The sequence below is a fragment of the Canis lupus genome, chromosome 16 (genome assembly GCF_048164855.1).
Source record: "Canis lupus baileyi chromosome 16, mCanLup2.hap1, whole genome shotgun sequence".
NCBI classification, from domain to species: domain Eukaryota; kingdom Metazoa; phylum Chordata; class Mammalia; order Carnivora; family Canidae; genus Canis; species Canis lupus.
The window spans coordinates 14,649,008-14,669,254 of record NC_132853.1 but is presented as its reverse complement, the minus strand read 5'-3'; the positions used below and the strand labels follow the sequence as shown (position 1 = coordinate 14,669,254).

The 20,247-nt window shown below is 58.3% G+C and overlaps 1 protein-coding gene and 1 long non-coding RNA gene across 10 annotated transcripts; one reads left to right on the top strand and one right to left on the bottom strand.

The window, feature by feature from the left end:
- Positions 1–74: 74 nt before the first annotated feature.
- On the bottom strand, positions 75–15,706 carry MNT (MAX network transcriptional repressor). Of its 2 annotated transcripts, XM_072779033.1 has the most exons (6): positions 15,196–15,706; positions 9,355–9,928; positions 8,757–8,798; positions 8,532–8,643; positions 3,520–3,712; positions 75–3,379 (listed from the first exon to the last, which is right to left on the bottom strand). In XM_072779033.1, the coding sequence occupies exons 1-6, from the start codon at positions 15,266–15,268 to the stop codon at positions 2,625–2,627; spliced, it is 1,749 nt and encodes a 582-aa protein (XP_072635134.1). In that variant the 5' UTR covers positions 15,269–15,706; the 3' UTR covers positions 75–2,624. The 2 variants fall into 2 exon arrangements, with proteins under 2 accessions (XP_072635134.1, XP_072635135.1); XM_072779034.1 differs by lacking the exon at positions 15,196–15,706 and having other exon boundaries at positions 9,355–10,377.
- Positions 8,422–18,811, top strand: LOC140606121 (uncharacterized). 8 transcript variants are annotated; one of them, XR_012008529.1, is made up of 6 exons: positions 8,422–8,567; positions 9,297–9,470; positions 9,842–12,465; positions 12,608–12,710; positions 16,222–16,367; positions 16,870–18,811. It is a non-coding gene; the product is annotated as an uncharacterized lncRNA (long non-coding RNA). The 8 variants fall into 8 exon arrangements; XR_012008530.1 differs by adding an exon at positions 9,000–9,121 and having other exon boundaries at positions 9,302–9,470; positions 9,842–12,710; XR_012008527.1 differs by adding an exon at positions 9,000–9,121 and having other exon boundaries at positions 9,842–12,710.
- The last annotated feature ends 1,436 nt before the right edge of the window (positions 18,812–20,247 follow it).

Here is a 20,247-nt window from a genome sequence, read left to right as displayed (position 1 = left end):
GGTCCTTCCCAAGAGATCTGGGGGCCTCCTGTTGCAACACAGTGACCCAGATGCCATAGCCTGGCAGCTCCATCTCTGGTTTCAGTGCAGGTTTATTCAGTTTTATATTTTATTCCAGGCAAGTGCTTATTACATGGATAGTATTCATGTCTCAATACCTAAAGTCTTGGAGCATGAACAGCCACTAGAATACAGTTCAATAGTAAAAATACAATATGTACAAAATTAGGGTTTTTTGTAGGGTTTTTGTTTTTTTCCCACACAGCAGATGTATCCAAACACATAAAAATCTCTACAGTCTGGGGTCGCTACAGTTTATATTTCAGGAAACGGAGACACAGTGACCAGAGTCCTCACTGTAAACAAGGGCCACCTCTTTGGGGGATGGGGATGGGACCCTGGGATGGGGGAGAAGCTGTTCCTGGAGAGCCAGGGCTTTAGTAACCCTTAATTCCCCTCCAGGCACTCCCTGCCCTTCTTTGGCCCCCCAAGGAACCAACCTCCCCCTCTCCCCGAGGTAAAGGCTCCCAGCCAGTGAGCCACTCCTAACGTCAAAAAGTAAAACACGCATGAGAGGTAAGGTGTGTGTGTATGTGTGTTTGTGTGCGCGTGCACGTATGCACACACGCGCGCGCGCAGCCCCCAGGCTGGAAGGGCTAGGGAGGGGAGGGGCAGGCGGTCCCACAGGGTGAGGACAGATGTGGTCCTGACAGCTCTCAGAAGGGAGATGCCCAAGGAAGGGCTGAGCGGTGGCTGCCCTCTAGGGCACACAGCATCACAGCGTTCACAAACAACAACAAAAACAACAGCAACAACACCCATCGTCACCAATCTGGACATAGTCATTCGGCACTAGATTCGAAGGCCCCCACTGCTAGGGGTGGGGAGGGGCAGGGGCGGTGAGCGGGCGGATGAGGTATCTGTGCAGGCCCGAGAGGCCACTGGTTGACACACTTTCAACTCTGAAATGGCCTCAGAATGCAGGGAGGTGAGCAGAGCCTGAAAGGAAGGGCAGGTCCCCTGATGCTTCTCTGTTCCTGGGCACCAGGCCCAGCTGGCTCCCTCTGCTCTTGCAGTCCCAATCACTCAGGGAAGACTGTAAACTGGTTTCCCCAAGAACCAGGGTGGCAGGTGGTGGCTGCAGGAGCAGGAGGGCAGCAGGCTTGTGGGGTGGAAGTGCTATGCTGAGGTGGGTGTGAGGCTCCCTCTTGGAGGCCTCTGGGGTGACCATAGGCCTTCCCTTTCCCCACCCCAGGCAAGACCAATGAGAACAGTCGCCTGGGAGGTTTCCAGGACTAGGAAGGAACTGAAAGGGAGTTAAGTGTCCTGTCCCCTGCCCCCAGCCTATCAAAGCAAACTTCACAACTAGAGACACTGGCTTTCTCTCCCCACAAAGGTGTGTGTGTGTCCAGGTGGCGAGCTGAGTGTGCATGTGTGTACAACTGAGCATGTGTCTGACACAAGGCCACTTGTAATAAATACCCACATAAGAGAGAAGCCAAAGCAGTCAGCAGAGGCAGAGGTGGGGAAACCGGCACGCCCTGCACACAGGCCCCCTCACTCCTCCCCAGCCCAAGCTCAGTGCGGCCCTAAGTCCAACTAAGGGCCTTCCTCAGAGGGAGGTGGTGGCCCACTCAGAATAGCTCACTGCAGAAGCAGGTGTTCAGGGGGAAAGACAGAGATGACACCAAGGACAGATAAATTGGGGCAGAAGTAGCAGCCCTCCCTGCCCTGCAGGTTGCCAGGGCATCAGGAAAAGGGCTCCGGGATTTGCCCCAGCCCCTAGATTTTAACTTCCTGATGGCCTCAGCAGTGTGGCTTCAGGCTCCCAGGACCCAGACCAGATGCCAGTTCACTTCTCTGAGCTTACAGGGGAGTGCACAGCACTGAGCAGAGGCCAGGGACCTGGGGCAGAGAATGGACAGCACCCCTCCCCTTTGCCTTTGGGAAACCAAGAGCCAGATCCAGGGATGGGGACAGGTCCAGACCCAGGCCAGGGGTGTGGAAGGGCAGCATGGGGGCAGGACAGCCAAGCCCACCCCTCCCAGCAGAGTGGCCACTTCCTAGGATCTGTCACCTTTAGAGCAGAGCCTCCTGAGCACCCAGCTTTCTGGGCCAAGTTGCTTCGGTTCTGCCCCCTAACCACCACCCCCACCGCCCCCCCCAGGCCTGGGCAGAGAAGGCCACGGCTCAGGATAGAGGGCCCGGGCACTCAGCCGCCTCATCAGCTAGAGCAATATAGCAGCAGCAGCACAGGAAGGCAGGCGGGGTAGGGAAGTGGGGAGAACACAACACCCACACGCACGGGAGGCAGGGGACAAGGTGGGGAGGTGGGAACATCACTGGAGCTGGCACCAGGCCAGACGAGGGGCACATTCACCAAAGCATCTCATCACTTAAGTCCTAGTGCAGTGGGGTCACACTCTGCCCCGCGCCCAGCTCCCTGGGGTGGCCCTCCCTCCCCTGGCTCAGAGTCTCTGCACCCCCTTCCCCTAGGAGGCCTGGGGGTGGGTGTGGGTGGGGCGGGCCTTGGCCTGGCTGGAATGTGTGGAGCTGGTGGGTGGGAGAGTGGGGGGTGGGTCCCCCTCCCTGCCCCCACTGGGGGCCTCTGAGTGGCCTCATCCTCAAGCCAGCTTGAGCGTGCTGACCGGGAAGGAGGGCATGGTGACCATGGTCACAGGGTTGAGCACTGTCTGGCCCACCAGCTGGGGGTGGTGCACCACCTGAGCCCCCACAGCTGGCTTTGCCATGACAGTCGCTGGGGGCCCCAGCCCAGCTGTGCCATTCACTTGCTGGTGTGAGAGGGTGTGGGCGATGTGGCTCACTGCCACAGGCTGGCTCACCGCCACGGGCTGTGGATACAGGGGCAGCTGGGAGCCAAGGTGGGCCACATGGTTGAGGGTGGCAGGGTGCACTGTGATGTGGCCAATGGGAGGTGTGGCGGGTGCCAGCTGCACAGCAGGGCTGGGGGCTGAGGGGGCAATGTGGGCGATGTGCTTGCCGCCCGGCCCCTGTAGAACGTGGTTCACAGTCTGGATGACTGAGGCATGGGTGGTGGCCGTGTGGGCGATGACCGTGGAGCCTCCTCCAGCTGCAGCCACCAGATGGGCTGGAGCAGGCACCAGCGTCTGGGCGGGGGCCGGTGGGGGAGGAGGGGCTGGCAGAGGTGTCTTCTGCTGTGGTGGTGGCTGCTGCCCAGGCAGGTGGACAGGAGACAGAGCCACAGGCTGGGAGTGGGAGTGTGGATGGGGAGGCAGAGGTGCGGGGGCGGTGCTGGGCGGTGGCTTCGGCAGCTCCGGGTGGGGGCGATGGCTCAGTTTAGGTGGGCCCAGGCCGGCCTGGTCCTCCTCCATATCCTCATCTATGTTGTCCTCACCCTCTGTGGGGAGACATGGGGACAGGGATGGGTCAGAAGAACTTGGGAAACAAGAGGCTGGAGTAGTAGTAAATGCCCCTGGGGCCTGGGGACATGGGGCTGGGGGACAAGGGCCCGGCCAGGGAGGGGCATGTAGGGCTCACCAGAGGCTGTAGAGGTGGAGGCCTGGTCGTCCTCCGGCTGGCCAGTCTGTCGGAGCACACGGTCAATCTCCAGCACGTCCATCCACTGGCTCAGCTCGTGCTTGAGCTCTGCCAGCCGCTGCTGTGTGGCAATCTTCTCGCGTGCCAGCCGCTCCATCTCATGCTCATATTCCTTCTCCTTCCTCTTCAGAGACTGGAGAATAAGGCAAGGGCCCGAAGGATACCCTGAGCAGGAGCTAGAGGGCCCACAGTACTGCAAACCTGCAAACCTCTCCCCACAAGTGTCCCCACCCCCATCCAGGCTGCAGGTCACTCCACCCCCAGGCACCACTGACTGCACAGATGCAGGCTGGCCTCTCCCCCGCTCCCACCCGCATCCACTTTGTGCGGGAGAGCTTCCTGGCCTCTGGCCCCATCCACCCTCCTGGCAGCCTCTTCCGGCCATTCTGTGGAGGACAGGAGGGGTAACAGTCACAGCTAGGGTGCTGGTCACGCCCCCGCCACCACTCATACCACGCTGTCCGGCACCATGCCACAGGCTACCCTCCTTGGAACTCATTCCCCAAAGAACTCCAAAGGATATTGCCCTTCTTTCCACAGCATCATTCATTAGTCTCAACTTCAATGTCCCCAAGGATGGCCCTCAGACCCTGTGCTCTGTGGCACCCCCCACCCCTGTGTATCTCCTCCAGACCTGCCTCCATCTCATTCATCCTGGGCAGCTGCTGGCTCTCCCCACTCCGCTCGGGCCGGGACTGCTCCTGCCGCCCCACCTACATGAGCTGCCTCTCAGAAGTGCCCAAGGCCGTCCAGATTCCCCAGGCTGCTGAATGATCCCCGGAGCCCTGGAATGTGTCCCTCCTTCCACACCTCTAGCTGGTTGCACTGATCAGTGAGAAATGGCTCAACAGCGTCTCTGATCTGAGCACCACTGGACATTTTCCTCTGAGCACCACTGGACATTTTCCTCCTTCACCACAAGTTCCAGATGGTTCCCGCCCCATAACACTGGGAACCACCCCCCCCCCCCCCCCCCCGCAACTCGGAACACCAGCAGGCAGCTCCCCTGGCCGTAGAGCCATCGCTGCCTCAATTGCTCCTGAGCTGCTAGCTTCCAAAGTTTGCCGGTCACGGCAGGTACAGGACCCAGTGACCCTTCATACACCAAATTATCCAGCTCGTCTTAAGTTTTCCTCCCTGAACCCTGTCTCATACACAGATCCTCCCTTCTCACCCCTCTACATCTCACCTGCTTGTACTCCCAGACCACACCTGAGCCCCCACACCTTCCCCATCCCACACCCTCACCAGTGAGTCCTCTTGCCCTGGAGCCCTTCCTGATATGGCTCCATATACTTCAGCATTTAATAAGACTGGCAGGATTTAATCAGACACTGGCTCATGTGACCCCCCCTAAAAACTTCATGTTCTGTTTTTCCACCTCAATCTGTCCCTGTCAAACATTGTAAAAGCAAGATATTCTATAATTAGCTTTTTTCCCCCTGACCCTACCAGTGGCCAGAAGTATGCTTATCCCAGTCCCAGGGGAAGGATCTGTGAGGATGTTGATTCCCACTTCTATCCTGTCTCTCTCCTTTATCACAGCAGAATCAGTCACCCGTTAGACTCGAGTTTCCACTGATTCGATTTACTACGAGCAGTTTTACACCAACCTTCCTGACTGTTCACTTGCCCTTCCAGGGTATGGCAGCGTCTTCCAACTTCACCCAGTAAACTTGGTCTGATTTCCCTACACTCCTCCTGTAGCCTCACACTCCTCATATTTCTGACCTCACCAGAAAGAAATGCCTTAAACTATTAGTGCCCACAACATGTAACCCAGATATGACCATACTCTGTTCTGGCCTGAAACTTGGTACTTTACAATTCTGCCAGCAGTCCCAGGCCACACACAGCCTCCTCTATGTCCTGGCTTTGAGATTTAACTTGGTTCTCTACATAGTTCTGCCAGAAAGATCCCTCCCTTACATACACACATCTCACCAGGCTTCTCACCTGGCTCTACCCTGAGAGGCCAGTGTTGGACATGACATCAGATGAGGCCATATCAATGATGGGGCCTGTGGTGAGTCAGCTAGCTACCACTTCAGCCTGGCTGCAGGGGGCTGGAAGTGGCAGTCCTAGCAGGAGAGTAGATTTCTGGCGCTGAGGGAAACTCAGAGGCCAAGACCTCTTCTTCTTCACTAGCCTAGTTCTCCAGAGACCTAGAAGCCCCTGCAAAGTTTCCCCAGGGTCTAGCTCTTGTCCACATTGCTTCATTTTAAAACATTTCATAAGACTGGCTGGATGCATAGTTAGGTACCTGCCTACTCCTCTTTCTGGTTTTGTTCACTTCACCATGGGTTTCTTCAAATCCTTTAGCATCTTCAAGCCATTCTGAGCGGGCTGGGGGCTATAGCCTTCCTACCTCAGCACACACCCAAAGCCTTTGCTCTACACACCTAATGTGGTCTCTCTACTATTCCCTTTTGACTCCCATCTAGTGCTCTGCGGCCCTCATCTCTACATGGCAACCCTCATGACCACCTTTACTTTCCAAAACTGCATCCCCCTCCTTCCTTCTGGAGAGGAGCCGGCCTGTGCTAGGCCTTCTGCCATCTGCTGTGCCTAGGTCACCCTGAAACCTTCAGGTCTCAGCTCGAATGCCCCTTCCTCAACAATAACTTCCCTTGCTCCCCAGAAGAAATTCTGTGATCCCTGTCCCTATTACATCCTCATGGCACAGGCCTTAGTTTAAAATCTGCCATCAAGGGCAGCCTGAGTGGCCCAGCAGTTTAGCGCCGCCTTCAGCCCAGGGTGTGATCCCAGAGACCTGGAATTAAGTCCCACGTCGGGCTCCCTGCATGGAGCCTGCTTCTCCCTCTGCCTGTGTCTCTGCCTCTCTCTCTGTGTGTGTTTCTCATGAATAAATAAATAAAATCTTAAAAAAAAATCTGCCACGACTGAACCAGTAAAGATACAGACCATACTTTGTTCTTTGTTCCCTGCTTTATCCTCAAAATCAGACACAGAACTGTCCAAAGTACCTAAATGAATAAACAAATGAGGTTGAGGATTTACAAAACCTTGTAAGTTTTCTGTTTCTGCTTCCACTGTCAGGACCTGTAGAAATAGATCTCTATGAACAGCCCTGGGTACACCTCACTGCCTACTCAGCCCAGGCCCATGTCTGCTGGTTCTACTGAGTCTCTGCTTAAAATTTATTTTCAAATCCAGAGATCATGCAAGCAAGGCTCTTCCCCCTAAATATGCGTCTAGAAAGTACAATGTGCTTCCTACATCTCAATAATTGCCATTAAATTGGTATTTATAGAAGGCCAATCCTCCTAACATCCCTATGGTAAAGATATTATTTTTTCCTATGTAGCAAAATGGCAGCACAGAAAAAGCTGATATTCACAGAAAACGTCACCGCATTTGGACAAGAATTTGCTCGTAGGCCATAGGATTGTGAACCACTGAAGAACCAGTAACATTCCCAAGCCCAAGTTCTGCAAAAACAAGCCAGAAGTAGGCCTCCTGGGGACCCTCCAAACCCCACCCCTCCGGCCCCTCCTCCTCCAGGCCCGGCCGGCCGCAAGCGAGGCCCCGCCCCTCCCGGAGCACGCGCGCACCCACGCGGACCCGGCTCTGCAGCGTCACGGCCCGCCGGCCGCACCCCGCCGCTCGGCGCGCGGAAGCTCCGCCCCCAGCCCGGCCCCGCCAATCCGCGAGCCCGGCCCCGCCCCGCCCGGGTGCCGGGAAGCAGGCTGGAGCCGCGCCAGCCACTCCCCCTCCGCAGGGCGGGCGGAAGGGCGGGCGCGCGCTCGCGGGAGGCGGGGAGGGAGCCGCCGGCTGGGAGCGGACTCCGGTTACCTCAGGGCTGTGACCCCGCAGTCCTGGCCGGGGGAGGGGCGAGGCCCCGCCTCGGGCTCCTAACGCGGTCGGACCCCTCGGCCGCCCCCTCCGCCGGGGACCAGGCGCGCGGCAGGAGCGCGCCGACCGGGAGACCCCGAGCCTCCCCCGCCCCCACCCCGCGCGGGCAGGGAGCGCGAAGCCCCTCCCACTGCCCAACGGCTCGGCTCCAACTCGCGTCTCCGCGGCAGCCAAGCGTGGCCGCCCGCCCCACCCCCACAGCCTCCTTCCCGGCACGCGGAAACCTCGGCCGGTTTCCAGGGAAACCGAAACACAGGGCCGTCCTGGCAACAGTCTTATCTGGCGGGCGCCCCCCACCCCGTACTGCAGAGGGAAGCCAGTGCCCAAGGCGGGGGGTGGGAGGAGGCACAAGGCCAGGAGGGCCCCTTGAAGAGGCTCTTAAAAATCCAAGCAGGCGGAGAGCTTGGTTTTCAAGGGTTCGGTGACCCCAGGGTTATTTGGTCGCCCAGACCGCCACACTCCCCGGTCTCCAGGTGTCAGCCCCAAACGAGTCGCGGCGCTTCGACGCGCTCGCTGGATCGCAGTCCCTCGGGCTGGAGTGGGGGGCCTCGCCGGCGCGCCGCCTTCCGCCAGGAGCCACGCCCAGGGGACTCCCCACCCCCCCGCGAGCGACACTCCCGGGCCGAGTCCGGCTGCCGCCCAGGCACCGCGGGCGGGGTGGAGGCGCCGGGCCGCTCCCCGCCCTCCTCAGCCGCGGGGGCACCAGCGGCGTCAGGCAGGAGCGCGGGACCGGCCGCCCGGCCGCCGGGTTTGAACACCGAGCTGCGCGGGCGGCGCAGATGGCAGGGCTCGCGGGGCGGCCGGAAGGGGGCTGGGGGAGAGGGGAACGCCGCGGCCGCCCTCCCCCGCGCACGCGCACGCGCCCCCCGCCCCCTCGCGGGCGGGGAGCCCCGCTGACGTCAGCCGAGCCATGTGCTCCGCGCCCGCGTGGAGGCGGGCGGGGGAGCCGGAGGGGGAGGGGGGAGTGAGGGCGGGGCGGGCCGCGGCAAGGGGAAGAGGGCGGGCGGGAGCGGGGAGGAAGCCGGCGCCGCGGCCGCCGCCCGCCCTGCTCTCGGCGGAGCCTCCCTCCCCCATACCTGGATGTACCGCAGCGCCGTCCGCAGCACGCTCAGGTTCGACGTCTTCTTGTCGTCCACGTTGGGGATGTTGCGCTTCAGGGTCTCAAAGCATTCCTTCAGATGGGCCCTCCTGGGGAGAGGGGGAACGCTGGTTGGCCCGCGACTGGGGGGCGGGGAGAAGAGGCCCCAGGGGGGCTTGGGGGACCAAGGGGGGGCCAGAGGCACGCGCGCACGCACACACACCTGTTCTTCTCCAGTTTGTTGTGGACTTCTCTGGTTCCGATCCTGAAACCCAGACAGGAAGGAAGTTGAGGGAGGAGGGCCCAATTAGGTGGTCTTCTGCCCCCCTGCTCCCCACATTCTGTACAAAGCAGCAGTGGGAGATGTTCAGCCTGTGTAGAGGCACATACAGCCCCTGGACGGCACGCGTATGCTCATAAATCACAATCCCTTTAACCCTCCATCTTGCCCTTGTCCACCTGTGAGGAATCGGAGGGCCTCCTGGAGCTCACAGAAATAGCCAGTTGACCCCAGCCCTCACCAAGAGGTCCTCATTCCAATACTCTCGCCAAAGGCCTGGAAATGCCAATGGGCCCATCCCTGAGCAGGTCAGAGAACACAGAAGCCTGACAACAGAGGGCAACAGCCATTACCCACTCCTGGGTGGGGATGGGCACAGGCACAGACCTGTCCAAATACGGATAAGATGCATCTCAGGTGGGGAGGGAGGACATGGCTTTGAAGAACTAGCTTAGGAGGGGCTACTTTCTTTTCCACATGGAGCCCAGAATGTGGGCAGTTCTCCATCCCATCAGCCTGGATTCAGCCACACCTCACTCACCCCCCGGGCCTCTTCTTCTGTTCGCTGGATTTGACTTCTTCGGCTGGTGCCAACTTCAGGGTCCCAAGAGTGGATGGCGGTGGCTGCTGGGGAGCCAGCTGGGTCTGGACTCCAGGGTGAGGTGCTATGGTCAGGATGGGTGTGGGGAGGGGCTGCAAAGGCTTGGGGCTGCCAGTGGGCGGAAGGGTGGTCTTGGAGTCTGGCAGCAGGGGGGCAGGGTTGGGCACCTGTGGCCTGGTGGGCAGGGGAGCAGAGTCCTTAATGCTGAGTCCAGGGGTGCTAACCAGGGCTGGCTGGCGAGGCGCCAGGGGCAAAGGCTGGGCGGCAGGAGGCAGGGGTGGGGGCAGAGGTTGAGGAGAGTTGGTCACGACTGGAATAGGAATGACAGTCAATGGGGTGGGGGTGGCAAGTGGCGGTGGGGGTGCTGGTGGGGGTGCTGGGGGAGACAGAGGTAGGGGTGGCGCTTCAATGCGGGGTTCCTCCACAGGCAGGGCATGGGCCAGCCTGGCCAGGCTGCTGGCCTTCTTCTGCTCTTGCTCCCTCTCCCGCTCCAGGCGAAGCCGCTCCTGCTCCTCTACGCAGAGAGAACACAAGGGATTTCTCAGTGGGCCAGCAGTCCTGGGCCCCAACTTCTGAAGTCTTCCACCATAACACATCTTCTGACTCTGTCCCAATCAGTGCTCAGTGACATGCCTGCTCAGCCTGAGAGACACCCAGCCAGGCACTTGGGCTAAGGGTTGGGAGCACAGCAGTGAAGAGTTTAAACACACCTGGTCTCTGCCTTTGGGGAGCTAGGCCTAGGGGGTGAGGGGAAGGACAAGTAACAGAGGATAAGGATCCAGGCTGGAGAGGAGAGGGGCTGTAGAAAAACAGAGCAGGAGGTTGGGGGCCTGGCAGCCTGAAGGTAGAGGGGTTAGACTGGGGCAGGGAGGTTCAGGAACAAGGCTGAGGGTACTGTGGTGACAGATAAGCTGGGCAGAGGCCAGTCAGCAAAAGGCCTCACAGGCCATCATGGAAGAATGGACTAGGGGTGGGACGGGGCGGCAGGCGAGGCGGGGGGGGCTGTGCTGGACAGATCATGGCTTCTAGGGAAGGCCTTCAATAGTATTTACAAGTACCTTCCAGAGGGCAGGCAGCATCTTCATTTCAAGATGAAATAAATTAGCTCAGAGAGGCAATGATTTGTTGAGGATCACAGAGTAAGTCACAGGTAAAACTGAAACTAGACCCAGCCAGGAATTCTGACACCTGGCGGAGCCTATACCAGCTGTGTCAGCACGTGCTCACTAGGTGTCTGTCCACACACACACACAAACACACGCGCGCGCGCACCGCTGGGTCCCCACAAGAGTGCACGCCACAGGCAGGGCAGGGACATCACCTTCAGTTCACACATGAGGAAATGAGGCCCAAGACTCCCAAGGTCTGGTTTCCTTAGGGACCCCACAAAACACATTCGGTCCTTCTCTGACCTTTGTGGTCCTATAACTTGTTACACCCAAATGCCCCCGTGTCCCCACCAGCAGCAGCACAACCAGAAAGGTACGAGGCAGGCAGAAAGAAAAGAAAGGCAGCCTTGCACCTGTCAGTTCAGCATCTCTCCTGAAAGCCCTGCTGCAAAGCAAGGCCTGCTCAGGACCTCCCTGAGCACACGGAAAGGGGGAGGGCCCTTCCTGAGCCAGAAGCATCTCTCCACCTCCACCCTGCCCTGCACTCTCCAGGTCCCACAGTTCTGGTTCCCTGGCTCCAGCTGGGAAACCCCAGGCCTGGGAGCAGGCTGGTCAACCAGCCCTCCTGCCTGTCAGGGATTGGCCACACCGCTGCTAACTGATCTGACGCTGCTAGCTGCTAACTGAACGGACAGGTAGTTGGCAGACACGCCTCAAACATACCACCCCACAAGGGGTGGGGCTGGAGGACCAGGTAGGCTCAGAGCCCCCTACGGAGGAGGGCATCAACCCCCAGCGCCCCACGTGTCTCTGGGGCTCAGCCCTTAGGACCACCAACCACTGGAGTGTGAGCCAGGACTGCTCCAAGCCCTTCCCTCCCACAGGGGAGAAGAGGCAAAGGAGGAAGTAGAGAAATGTGAGAGGGGAAGCACTCAGCGGTTTCCCAGCAGCCCTGGCCTCTTCCGTAGCTCCCCAGCCCTTCAGGAAGGGGAGCTGCCAGGCCTGCTCCAAGGAAAGGCCTTCTCTCCTGGGCCTTTCTGTGGCCCCCGCACTGGCTTAGGTTACAGGCCCAGAGAAAAACCAGCTCTCTGCCCTCCAGCTTCCCAGAGAGCACACTAGCCAAGAAGTCTGCGGAGTTCCTCCCGCCAGCTTCCCAGTCCATCCCCCACATTGCTCCCTATCCCACCCCTCTACCCCCCTCCCACCCCATCCCCAAGCAGCTCAGGGCCCGACACACAGCCCACCTTCATGCTTCTGAGCTAGGACCCAAACTTTCACTGGCTTTGGGACCAGTGTTCCACTATCCCATTAGCAGTGGGACTGAGAAGGCCCCAAGCCCCAAGGACAGGTGTCCTGGGAACCCAAACTGAGAGAAAACCTCATAGTCCCCATATGTTAAAGCAACTGTACAGCTCACCTAGGAGATGGAAACCTCCTTCTCACCTACCCTCTCTCTTCCAGAGTCAGGCAGGTACACCTCACAGGTGCCAGGAAGGAGCCAGGTGAATGGCCAAACTCTATCACGCCTGGATCGGCATGAAAAATCTTGACTGATGGTGAAGAGGGGGTGTCCCAGGCCAGATCCAGCCCACCAAAGCTTTCTGTCTCCTCCCCACCCAGCAGTGACCCTCTTCCAGTGCCCTGGGTAGGGGGAAACAAAGTGGGGGGGGGGGCACGAACTGGCAGTCACTCAGGGGATGCCCTCAGGAACAACAGATTGAGGCTCTGTAAAATTTGCTCTGCTGCACCCATGGGTGCACTCCCTCTCCCACTCCCAAACACATACATACATGCTCTGACACCTTCCTTGGGCTTCCCAGAGGCTGGCCCCGGAGAATTTAGCATGACCCGTCGGGTGATTCAGGAGCCACAGGAGTCTACACTGGGTAGCCCCCAGTGTTCAGGAGGAACTCCCCCCTTCTTCATGCTAACAGGAGACCTGGTGCGTAAGGCAAGCCCCAGGATGTGACTAGGTCGGGTAGAAGAGGATCCTGTCTGGGCCATCTTCTGACTGCTGGAAATGAGCGGGCCTCCTCCTGACCACCTCTGCCCTCTCACATGCACATGTGCACACACATCCCCAGGTTCATCACATGAGCAGTCCGGCTCCCTCTGGTTGGGAAACCCACCCTGGACACTGAAAGGGCAGTGTGGACAAGAGGATCCCCATTCAGAGCTGCTCCTTAGGTACATACCCAGGCAAGCAGTTCTGGTCAGCAGGTCCACACACTACCCCTTCTCTCCCATTGTCCCCACCCCAAGTCAGAGGATAGAACTTCAAGGAGGGGGAGAAAAATGAATCTGTACCTGAGCTTTTGGGGTGAATCTGGCTTTGCATCATCCATCCCCTAAGACCCTCCTGCTCCACCATGAAGGAGCTGTGACTGGTCAGTTAAACTGGACCTCTACTCAGCTCCCTGCCCCGGCTTCTCACCACCGCATGGGAGGGGCAGGGCTCTGCTACTTCTTAGGAGAGAACCATTCCCAGGCTCCTTCACAGTGTCGCACACACCGACCCTGTCCTTCTAACTGCCAGCTCTGGATTTAATATTCTGGAAAGGGTGGGAGAGATGACAGCGGGGAGGAAGGGACAGGAGGGGGTGTCTTCTCCCCTTCCTCATAAGGCCAAGCAGCCTGAGGGCACAGTGAAGGTGAAGTGAGTGCTCCCTTGGGGCAACAGCAGGGTCAACCCTATTCACTTCTAGCACAGTGCCTGATACACAGCAAGGACACAATAGATGCTCCTGAATTGCACTGTGTTGACGGTAGCAGGAAGGGACTCAAGTCTCTCCAATTCTGGTTGCACGCACCCCATCCCCCGCCCTGTCGCTGCAAGCAGGACATTCTCCGTCACCGCCAGCACTGTCCAGGGCCTGACCCTGCTCAGGACCCCGAAGCCAAGGGGGAGGGGCACGCGGGCTGATGTCCCGGCCCAGCAATTCCACAAAACCCAAGCACCTCAAGCTTACATATCTCGAGTGACTCCTGACCTTGAGAGGCCGGTCGACCGACTAGGCCGGGCGGACCCGCCGCTCCCCCGCCCCTGGCCCGCCGCCGCTCCCCTCACCCCACCCCCTCCGCCGCCGAGGCCGCGGCAAAAGCTGCAGGGCGCGCGCGCACACAACACACACTACTACCTCCTGCATGACTCATCACTGAAGCAACAATAGGCAGAGAGAAAGGAAAGGAGGGCGAAGCACCCTCTCCAACACAACCAACCCGGCAAAAGGGCTGGGGAGGGGAGGCTGCAGGGGACATGAGTCCCCAGATACTGCACACACACCGACCCAGGGCCGAGGCCCTCGCAGTGGTCCGGGAAACGGAGGTCTTTCACTCCAGCCCCTATTCCTGCAGCACCCTGAAGCCGGGGACCACCGACAGGGCGGGTGGGAAGGGGAGCATCTGAAATCGTTTCCTGTCGAGGGAACGCCGAAGTTTGCCCCTTCTCAGCCTGGCTCATCCCACAATGTGGGTAGGCGTACTGCCGGGAGGTCCCGGTGAGAACGTCCCCCCCCAACGTCAGGGGGAATATGTGAGCTCTAAATGCCCCGCCGCCCTGCTATTCCGAGGGTTTCCCTCGCCCCAGGATCAAACACTGGAGGTCGGAGCGAGAACGGACAGGTGAACGCGGCGGCTCCTCCTCCAGCGCACAGGCTCTCCCAGGAGGAGCCCGGCGGCCGCAGCCAGGGCCCAACCCCGCGCCAGGCCACTCGCCAGCCCCGCCCCGGCCCCGCCCCCGGCCGAGCCGCTCCGTCCCCAGCGGGAGTGTCCCCCGTGCACGTGGTCGGAGGCGGGGCCCGTCCACGTCACCACCCGGTGTAACCAACGGGCTTGGAACGCAGGCACACGCAACATTCCAGCCGAGAGCGGGTTTGGAACGCGCAGACACGCCACATTCCACACCGGCTAAAGTGGGGCGCCGCGAGGGGGGCCCGGGGGCTGCCCCCAGCGACCTGCAGGCCGCTTCGCAGACACCCAATCAGCCAAGCTCTCCCCCAGAGACCTGAAGCGTGACCCAGCCCAGCTCTGGGAGGCGGGGTCAGGCGGGGCTGGCCAGGATCATAAGACACGCGATGTCATTTCATTCTGCAAAGGCCGCCTCCGCCCCAAGCGGCGCGTAGCCCGGCCGGGAGCGCCCCCCGCACCCTCCCCACGGGGCCAGGGAAGCCGGGGAGCTGCTCGGCGTAGAGTAATTCCCACCCCCACTCCGTTACACACACGCCCACTCGTGTGCACTGTACACTCGCCCGTGGACACGTCCGTTCACGGCTCTCCTCGAGGCTCGCATCACACATCCCCGTGCACACACGCACGCACAGGCGGGTCTGCCACCCCCACGCAGCACCATCCCGCACCCCACCCCCACCGGCTCACACGTCGTTGCTGCGGAGGGCGCCGCTGGCCCCCGCGGACGGAGCCCCCGCGAAGGGCACACTCGGTGGCAGGCAGCTCCCACAGGAGCCGGTCCCTCACGGCATATTAACGAGCCCATTAATTACTGTTCCGGCCCCCAGCACCCCTCCCCGGGCGGCGGCTCCTGCGCGGACAGTGCGCTGCCTGGCGTCGGGGCCGCCGGGCTAGGGGTGCTGCCCGCGGTGTCGCACGGGCTCCGAGGCTAGGGTCGCGCGTCTCCCCGTCCCCGGTGCCCCAGGGGCCCAGCCCGGCCGCTCACCACGTGCTCTCTGTTGTTGCTGCGCTTGCCATTCCAGGAAGCGGGCCGCCTCCAGGAGCGTCTCTATGCTCATCGCGCCGAGAGCCGCCGGGGGCGCGCCGGGGCCGAGACTGCGGCCCGCGAGCCGGGCACAGGTCAGGCTGGCGGGCAGGCAGGAGGGCGGGATCACCTCCGGGGGGCGACAGGGCTGGGCGGCGCAGCGCACTCCGCAGGGAAGAACGGGAGAGCGCGGAGAGAAAAAATTAATGTTTTCCAAAATATTTGCAAAATAGAATTTGCAAATTAAAAAAATTTTGATGCAAAAAAACAAAAGGCGGCACTGCCTCCCTCCTTCCCCTCCTTCTCTTATTCCCCTCTGATGCCTCCCGCCCCGCGGCCCCCGGGAGTCCCGCCGACAAGAAAAGGCTTTGCAACAAGATGGCGAGGAGGCACCGACACACACAACAAGGGAAGGAGCCGCGCTGCCCCCGGCCGCCGCCCCCGCTACTACACCGGGGCCGCAGCCAAAGCCCGGACCGGAGCCCCCGCCCGCAGGGCCGCGGCGTCTCAGGAAGGGAGGGGCGGGGTCCCGAGCGGGACGGCCCCGCCCACCACAGACGGCGCGCGCACACGTGGCCCGGGTGGGGGCGGGAGGACACCCAGCCCTGCCCGCGCCCCGCATTTCCGCTTTCTCGTCTCGCCCCGCCCCGATGGCCAGCCACGAGTTGAGCAAGGGCTGCGTGTTGCGGTCATTCACAACGAGATGTGTCCTGCTAGAGGAAAAGAAGGATGGAAAATTTAAGACTTAAGTTAGCTCAGATAAGGATATTGTAGGTCAGGGAAACCTTGGGATGGTAGAGACTAGCCTGACCCCTGGGTCTCCGCTCCTTACCCACACGTGACCTAATTCCTGCAACCGCCCGGCTGTCGCAATTCCCCCGGGATCCGCCCGTGGGCGGAGCTGACGGCGGGAAGCTGCCAGAGACCAGCGGACGGAGCGGAGTGGTGATCCGGCTCCACGTCTTGTCTCCGTTCCTCCCCCCGCAGTGCGTTCGCATCCTATTAGGCGACGTCACCGGGCCGCGGGCCAATGGGCGGGCAGGACAACACGGCATGGAGCTGCTCCACATGGACACCCCGCGCCGCCAGCCTTCTGTTTAAAGGGCCAGTGTCTAACACGGTCACATTCGTGGGTGCGGATGGGTCCACTGAGAAGGGAGGGTGGGAGGCCGAGGGAAATTCTGCAGTCGTGCCCAAGCCTACCCTTTACTTATCGCCACCCTCCTTTCAAACCCAAGCTTCTCCTTTCTTCCCCTAAACTCTTGTCTTTTGTCCACGCATGTCTAATGTGGATGGCCCACAGGCCCCCGCCTTGCTCTGGGGCCGAGGCGGGGGTAGTTACGGCCAGGCATACGCAGCCCAGACCAAGGGGGCGGGGCCCGTATCGGGAACAACAACGTGGAGGGCGGAAGCCTGGCCCTACCAGCGGCGGGGCAACCGAGGCCTCGGGCGGGGCGGGGCGGGGCGGGGCGCGGGCTCCGGCGCCCGGCCTGGCCTCCCCCGCGCTCGCTGATAGGGCGGGACCCCGGGCTGGCGCTCGCTGCCGTCGCTTCTTCCGCTAGTGTTTGGGGGCGCCTCCGAGTGCACCCAGAAAGTTACACCCTGTCAGCTTACCCAAATCCTCTCATTTTGCAGATAAGGAAACTGAGGCCCAGAGACCAGAGAGGACGTGTCTAAAGTCACTCAGTATTCCACTTGCTGCATTCCCCAGAGGGAGGAGTATTTATCTGATCCGCTGGACGACTCTTTTGAAGGCAGTTCTGGAGCAGGGCAACCAATTCGGAAAAAAATCATGGAGGAGCATCAAACCGCCTGCATGAGGCAGAGTTTGCCTACTTACCATGTTGTAGTCGGTTTCTCAAAATCTTCACCTAAAATCCTGCTGTTCTGCTTGTTAGGTGCAGGCCACACAAGCCCCACTGGTGCAGTTGGCGGGGACACAGAGGCCCCCTGAAGGCACTCTGGTAGTACTGGATGCCAGCAGTCCTAGGGCCCCTGGGTCCTAGCCTCAGATTCTGCTACCAGTTCAGAGTGCGACCCGGCCAGTTGGGTTCAGGGTCCTGCAACTTGGGCTTCACCATCATACAAAGCTACAAAGCAAGACTTTTTGAGGACGGCTGAGTGGCAGACCATCCTGCCGGTACATCTCATCACAGCCCATTCCATCCCCACTGTGCCCTTAGAGAGGTATGTTCCTATTTTGGAGTTTAGCTAGAAGCACAGAAAGCCGGTACAAACGCAGCCTGCTGGCTTTGCTCCTTTCCTTTGAGGGCATAATGCATACTAAGGAAAGAGAATCTGCACAGATCTTGGAAATCAGGAACCTAGTGAACAGAAGGAAGGGGGTGGTTTGCCAGCGGCAGTCTACAGAGGGCTCTGATCTTTGCACAGTTAATGCCCCAGAGTCTGTAGCTGAGCAGAGAGGCAGTTGCTCACGTCCAGGTGCCACTAGCTTGGCTTATGATGGAGCTGTAAAGGAAGGTGTGGGAACAACATAGCCCAGGTGCCCTTTCCCTGGGACAGAGAGATCTGTGCTGGTTATTTTAGATATCTGCCGCCTGCTACTAGTGTGGCTGGGCCTGGCCCTCTGCACAACCAAAGAACAGGACAGTTTAAAGGCAATACCAGATGTGTGTGTTGGGGTGGGGTGCTAAACAGGGTATGTAATATACATAATAGCCACCTGAAATCATGTTGTTGACCATATTTTCATTGTTTGGGATCAGCACTGTGTACTCTGTCATGGCCCAAGATTCTCAGAGAACTCCATCCAGCTGTACCTTCTGCCTTCCTCAAGTGCTCATAGCACTCACATCACATAGCCCTGAAGTCTTGTAGAGGCTGAAGTCCAATTTTTGACTCTTCTTGTCAGATGCCAGCTCTATTCCATTAAAAAGGCACTCCTCTGAAAGGGAGCATTCCAAAGACACTTTTTATTTCGGGAGTGGGTAAGCAAGAGATAAAAGTGGGGTGAACAGAGTCAAATGGCAGCCTCTCCCTTGCCCCCAATACCCCATCTGCTCCAGAGCTTAGTGGAGATGCTTGCTATTTAAAACAAACAGCCTTACTGGCTTCACATGATCATCTGTTTATTTGGGTCATGTGGGGACAGCAGCCAGGGGATGTTAGGCAAAAGTAAGGGTTTAGAAAATAAGCTTTTTTTTCTGAGCCTGTTGTTGCCTACAGGAGCCTAAAAATGGCTGAACAGAATTTCTTACCAGTCAGGGTTTCCCCAACTGGGGAATGGGCAGTTGGGAGACTTAACAGTGGGGGTGTAAGCGGAGAGAGCAATGAATAGAGAGCCATTTAACATTTTAGCCCCAGCTTCTTGTTCCAAAGGGATGGAACTAGGGTAGAAGCTGGCAACTGTATTCATTCAAAGGAAAGCGAAAAGAAGTCTTCTGATGTTTCAGCAGAAAGGTGAGCACTTTGTGGGAATGATCCAAAGCCCGGCCATCTCCAAAAAGTTATACCTGAAGTTCTATTTTATGCTTCTAGGTGCTTAGGACCTTTGGAGCGGGAAGACACCTGGGCCACTCATCATTGTGTACTTGCTCATTAAAGGATTTCTATTTCACTCTTCCTCCTCAAGTCTTGTGCATCCAACTGCCCAGTTCAAATCCCTCCATTTTTTAATATGCAAAGCTAGAGATATTCCCTTAATGAGACTGTCTTCTACTCCACCAACAATGCATGACATCTATAAATATGCAACTCCAAGAGCTATGAAAATCAGTTTCCTGACCCCTAAGATGCATACATAACGAAATGGCAAAAAGGGAGTAAAGCCAAAGTCAGAAGATATCCTACCTGTCAAGACCAACTTCTCAAATTCTACAAGTGTTTTTTTTTTTTTAAGATTTATTTATTTATTCATGATAGACAGAAAGAGAGAGAGAGAGAGAGGCAGAGACACAGGCAGAGAAAGAAGCAGGCTCCATGCTGGGAGCCCGATGAGACTCAATCCCGGGACTCCAGGATCGCGCCCTGGGCCAAAGGCAGGCGCCAAACTGCTGAGCCACCCAGGGATCCCCTCTACAAGTGGTTTTAAGGAGCTTTTCATTTATCATAATTAAGACAGGACCAAAGAGAGAAAGTCAGCCAGGATAAAGAAAAGACAGAAGACTAGTAGTACACCCAGGGTCACAGCACAATTCATTTAACAAATATTTATTGTATGCCTAACATGTGCCAGGCACTGAGCTAGGTATCCCTGTAGCCAAAGCCAGGTGACCTTTGGTAAGCCAGGATGGGGTAAAAGGTCACAAAGCAAAACTCAACTCTACAGTAATACCTGGTAAAGGCTAGCTTTCCTCTCTACCACCGCCATGCTGGACACAGCGTAAGACCTCATATGACCACACAAAGACCCTACAAGCATGCTGATGTACTCATTTAGGTTAGGTTCGCAGATAATCATACTTTTCGAAGGATAAGAAGAAATTAAGTAGACTGAACCTGGTTCCTGACAAGCCCAGTATGAATGGTGAGTGGGATTTTGAACTGATTTGATGAAAGTGTATCCCGTATAGTATTCAATCAGTCATCTGTGAAGTGGGCTCCTAAGAGCCAGAAGTTTCCAGAGTCCTCACCTACCTTCCTCCACTCCCACCTACAAAATAGGTACAATCAAGTCATGTGCTTTCCCCTCTTCCTAGCCTCATATGATCTCAGAGCTGGAAGAGTCGAGATTATATAGTCTAACCTCCCAAGAGAAGGTGTCTTACCCAAGGTTACAAAGCTGCTTAGTGTCAGCTGGGATGAAAATAGGCCTGGTTCTCCCTTGACTGCTTTGGATAGCCAAGCCTGGGGAAGTGGGTCCAGAGTCCTTGAAAACCTCACAGAAATGGGTGATGATAGGGAGATAACTTCTCCCCTTCTGGCTAAAGACAGGAATAATCATTAACTTTGTTGTGGTGCCCAATAAACAAGCTTAGCAGATGCGTGAGAAGGCAAGAAAAGAGAATCAGACTTAGGATCCAGAGGCTCAGACCTCAGCAACTTAGGCTGTGG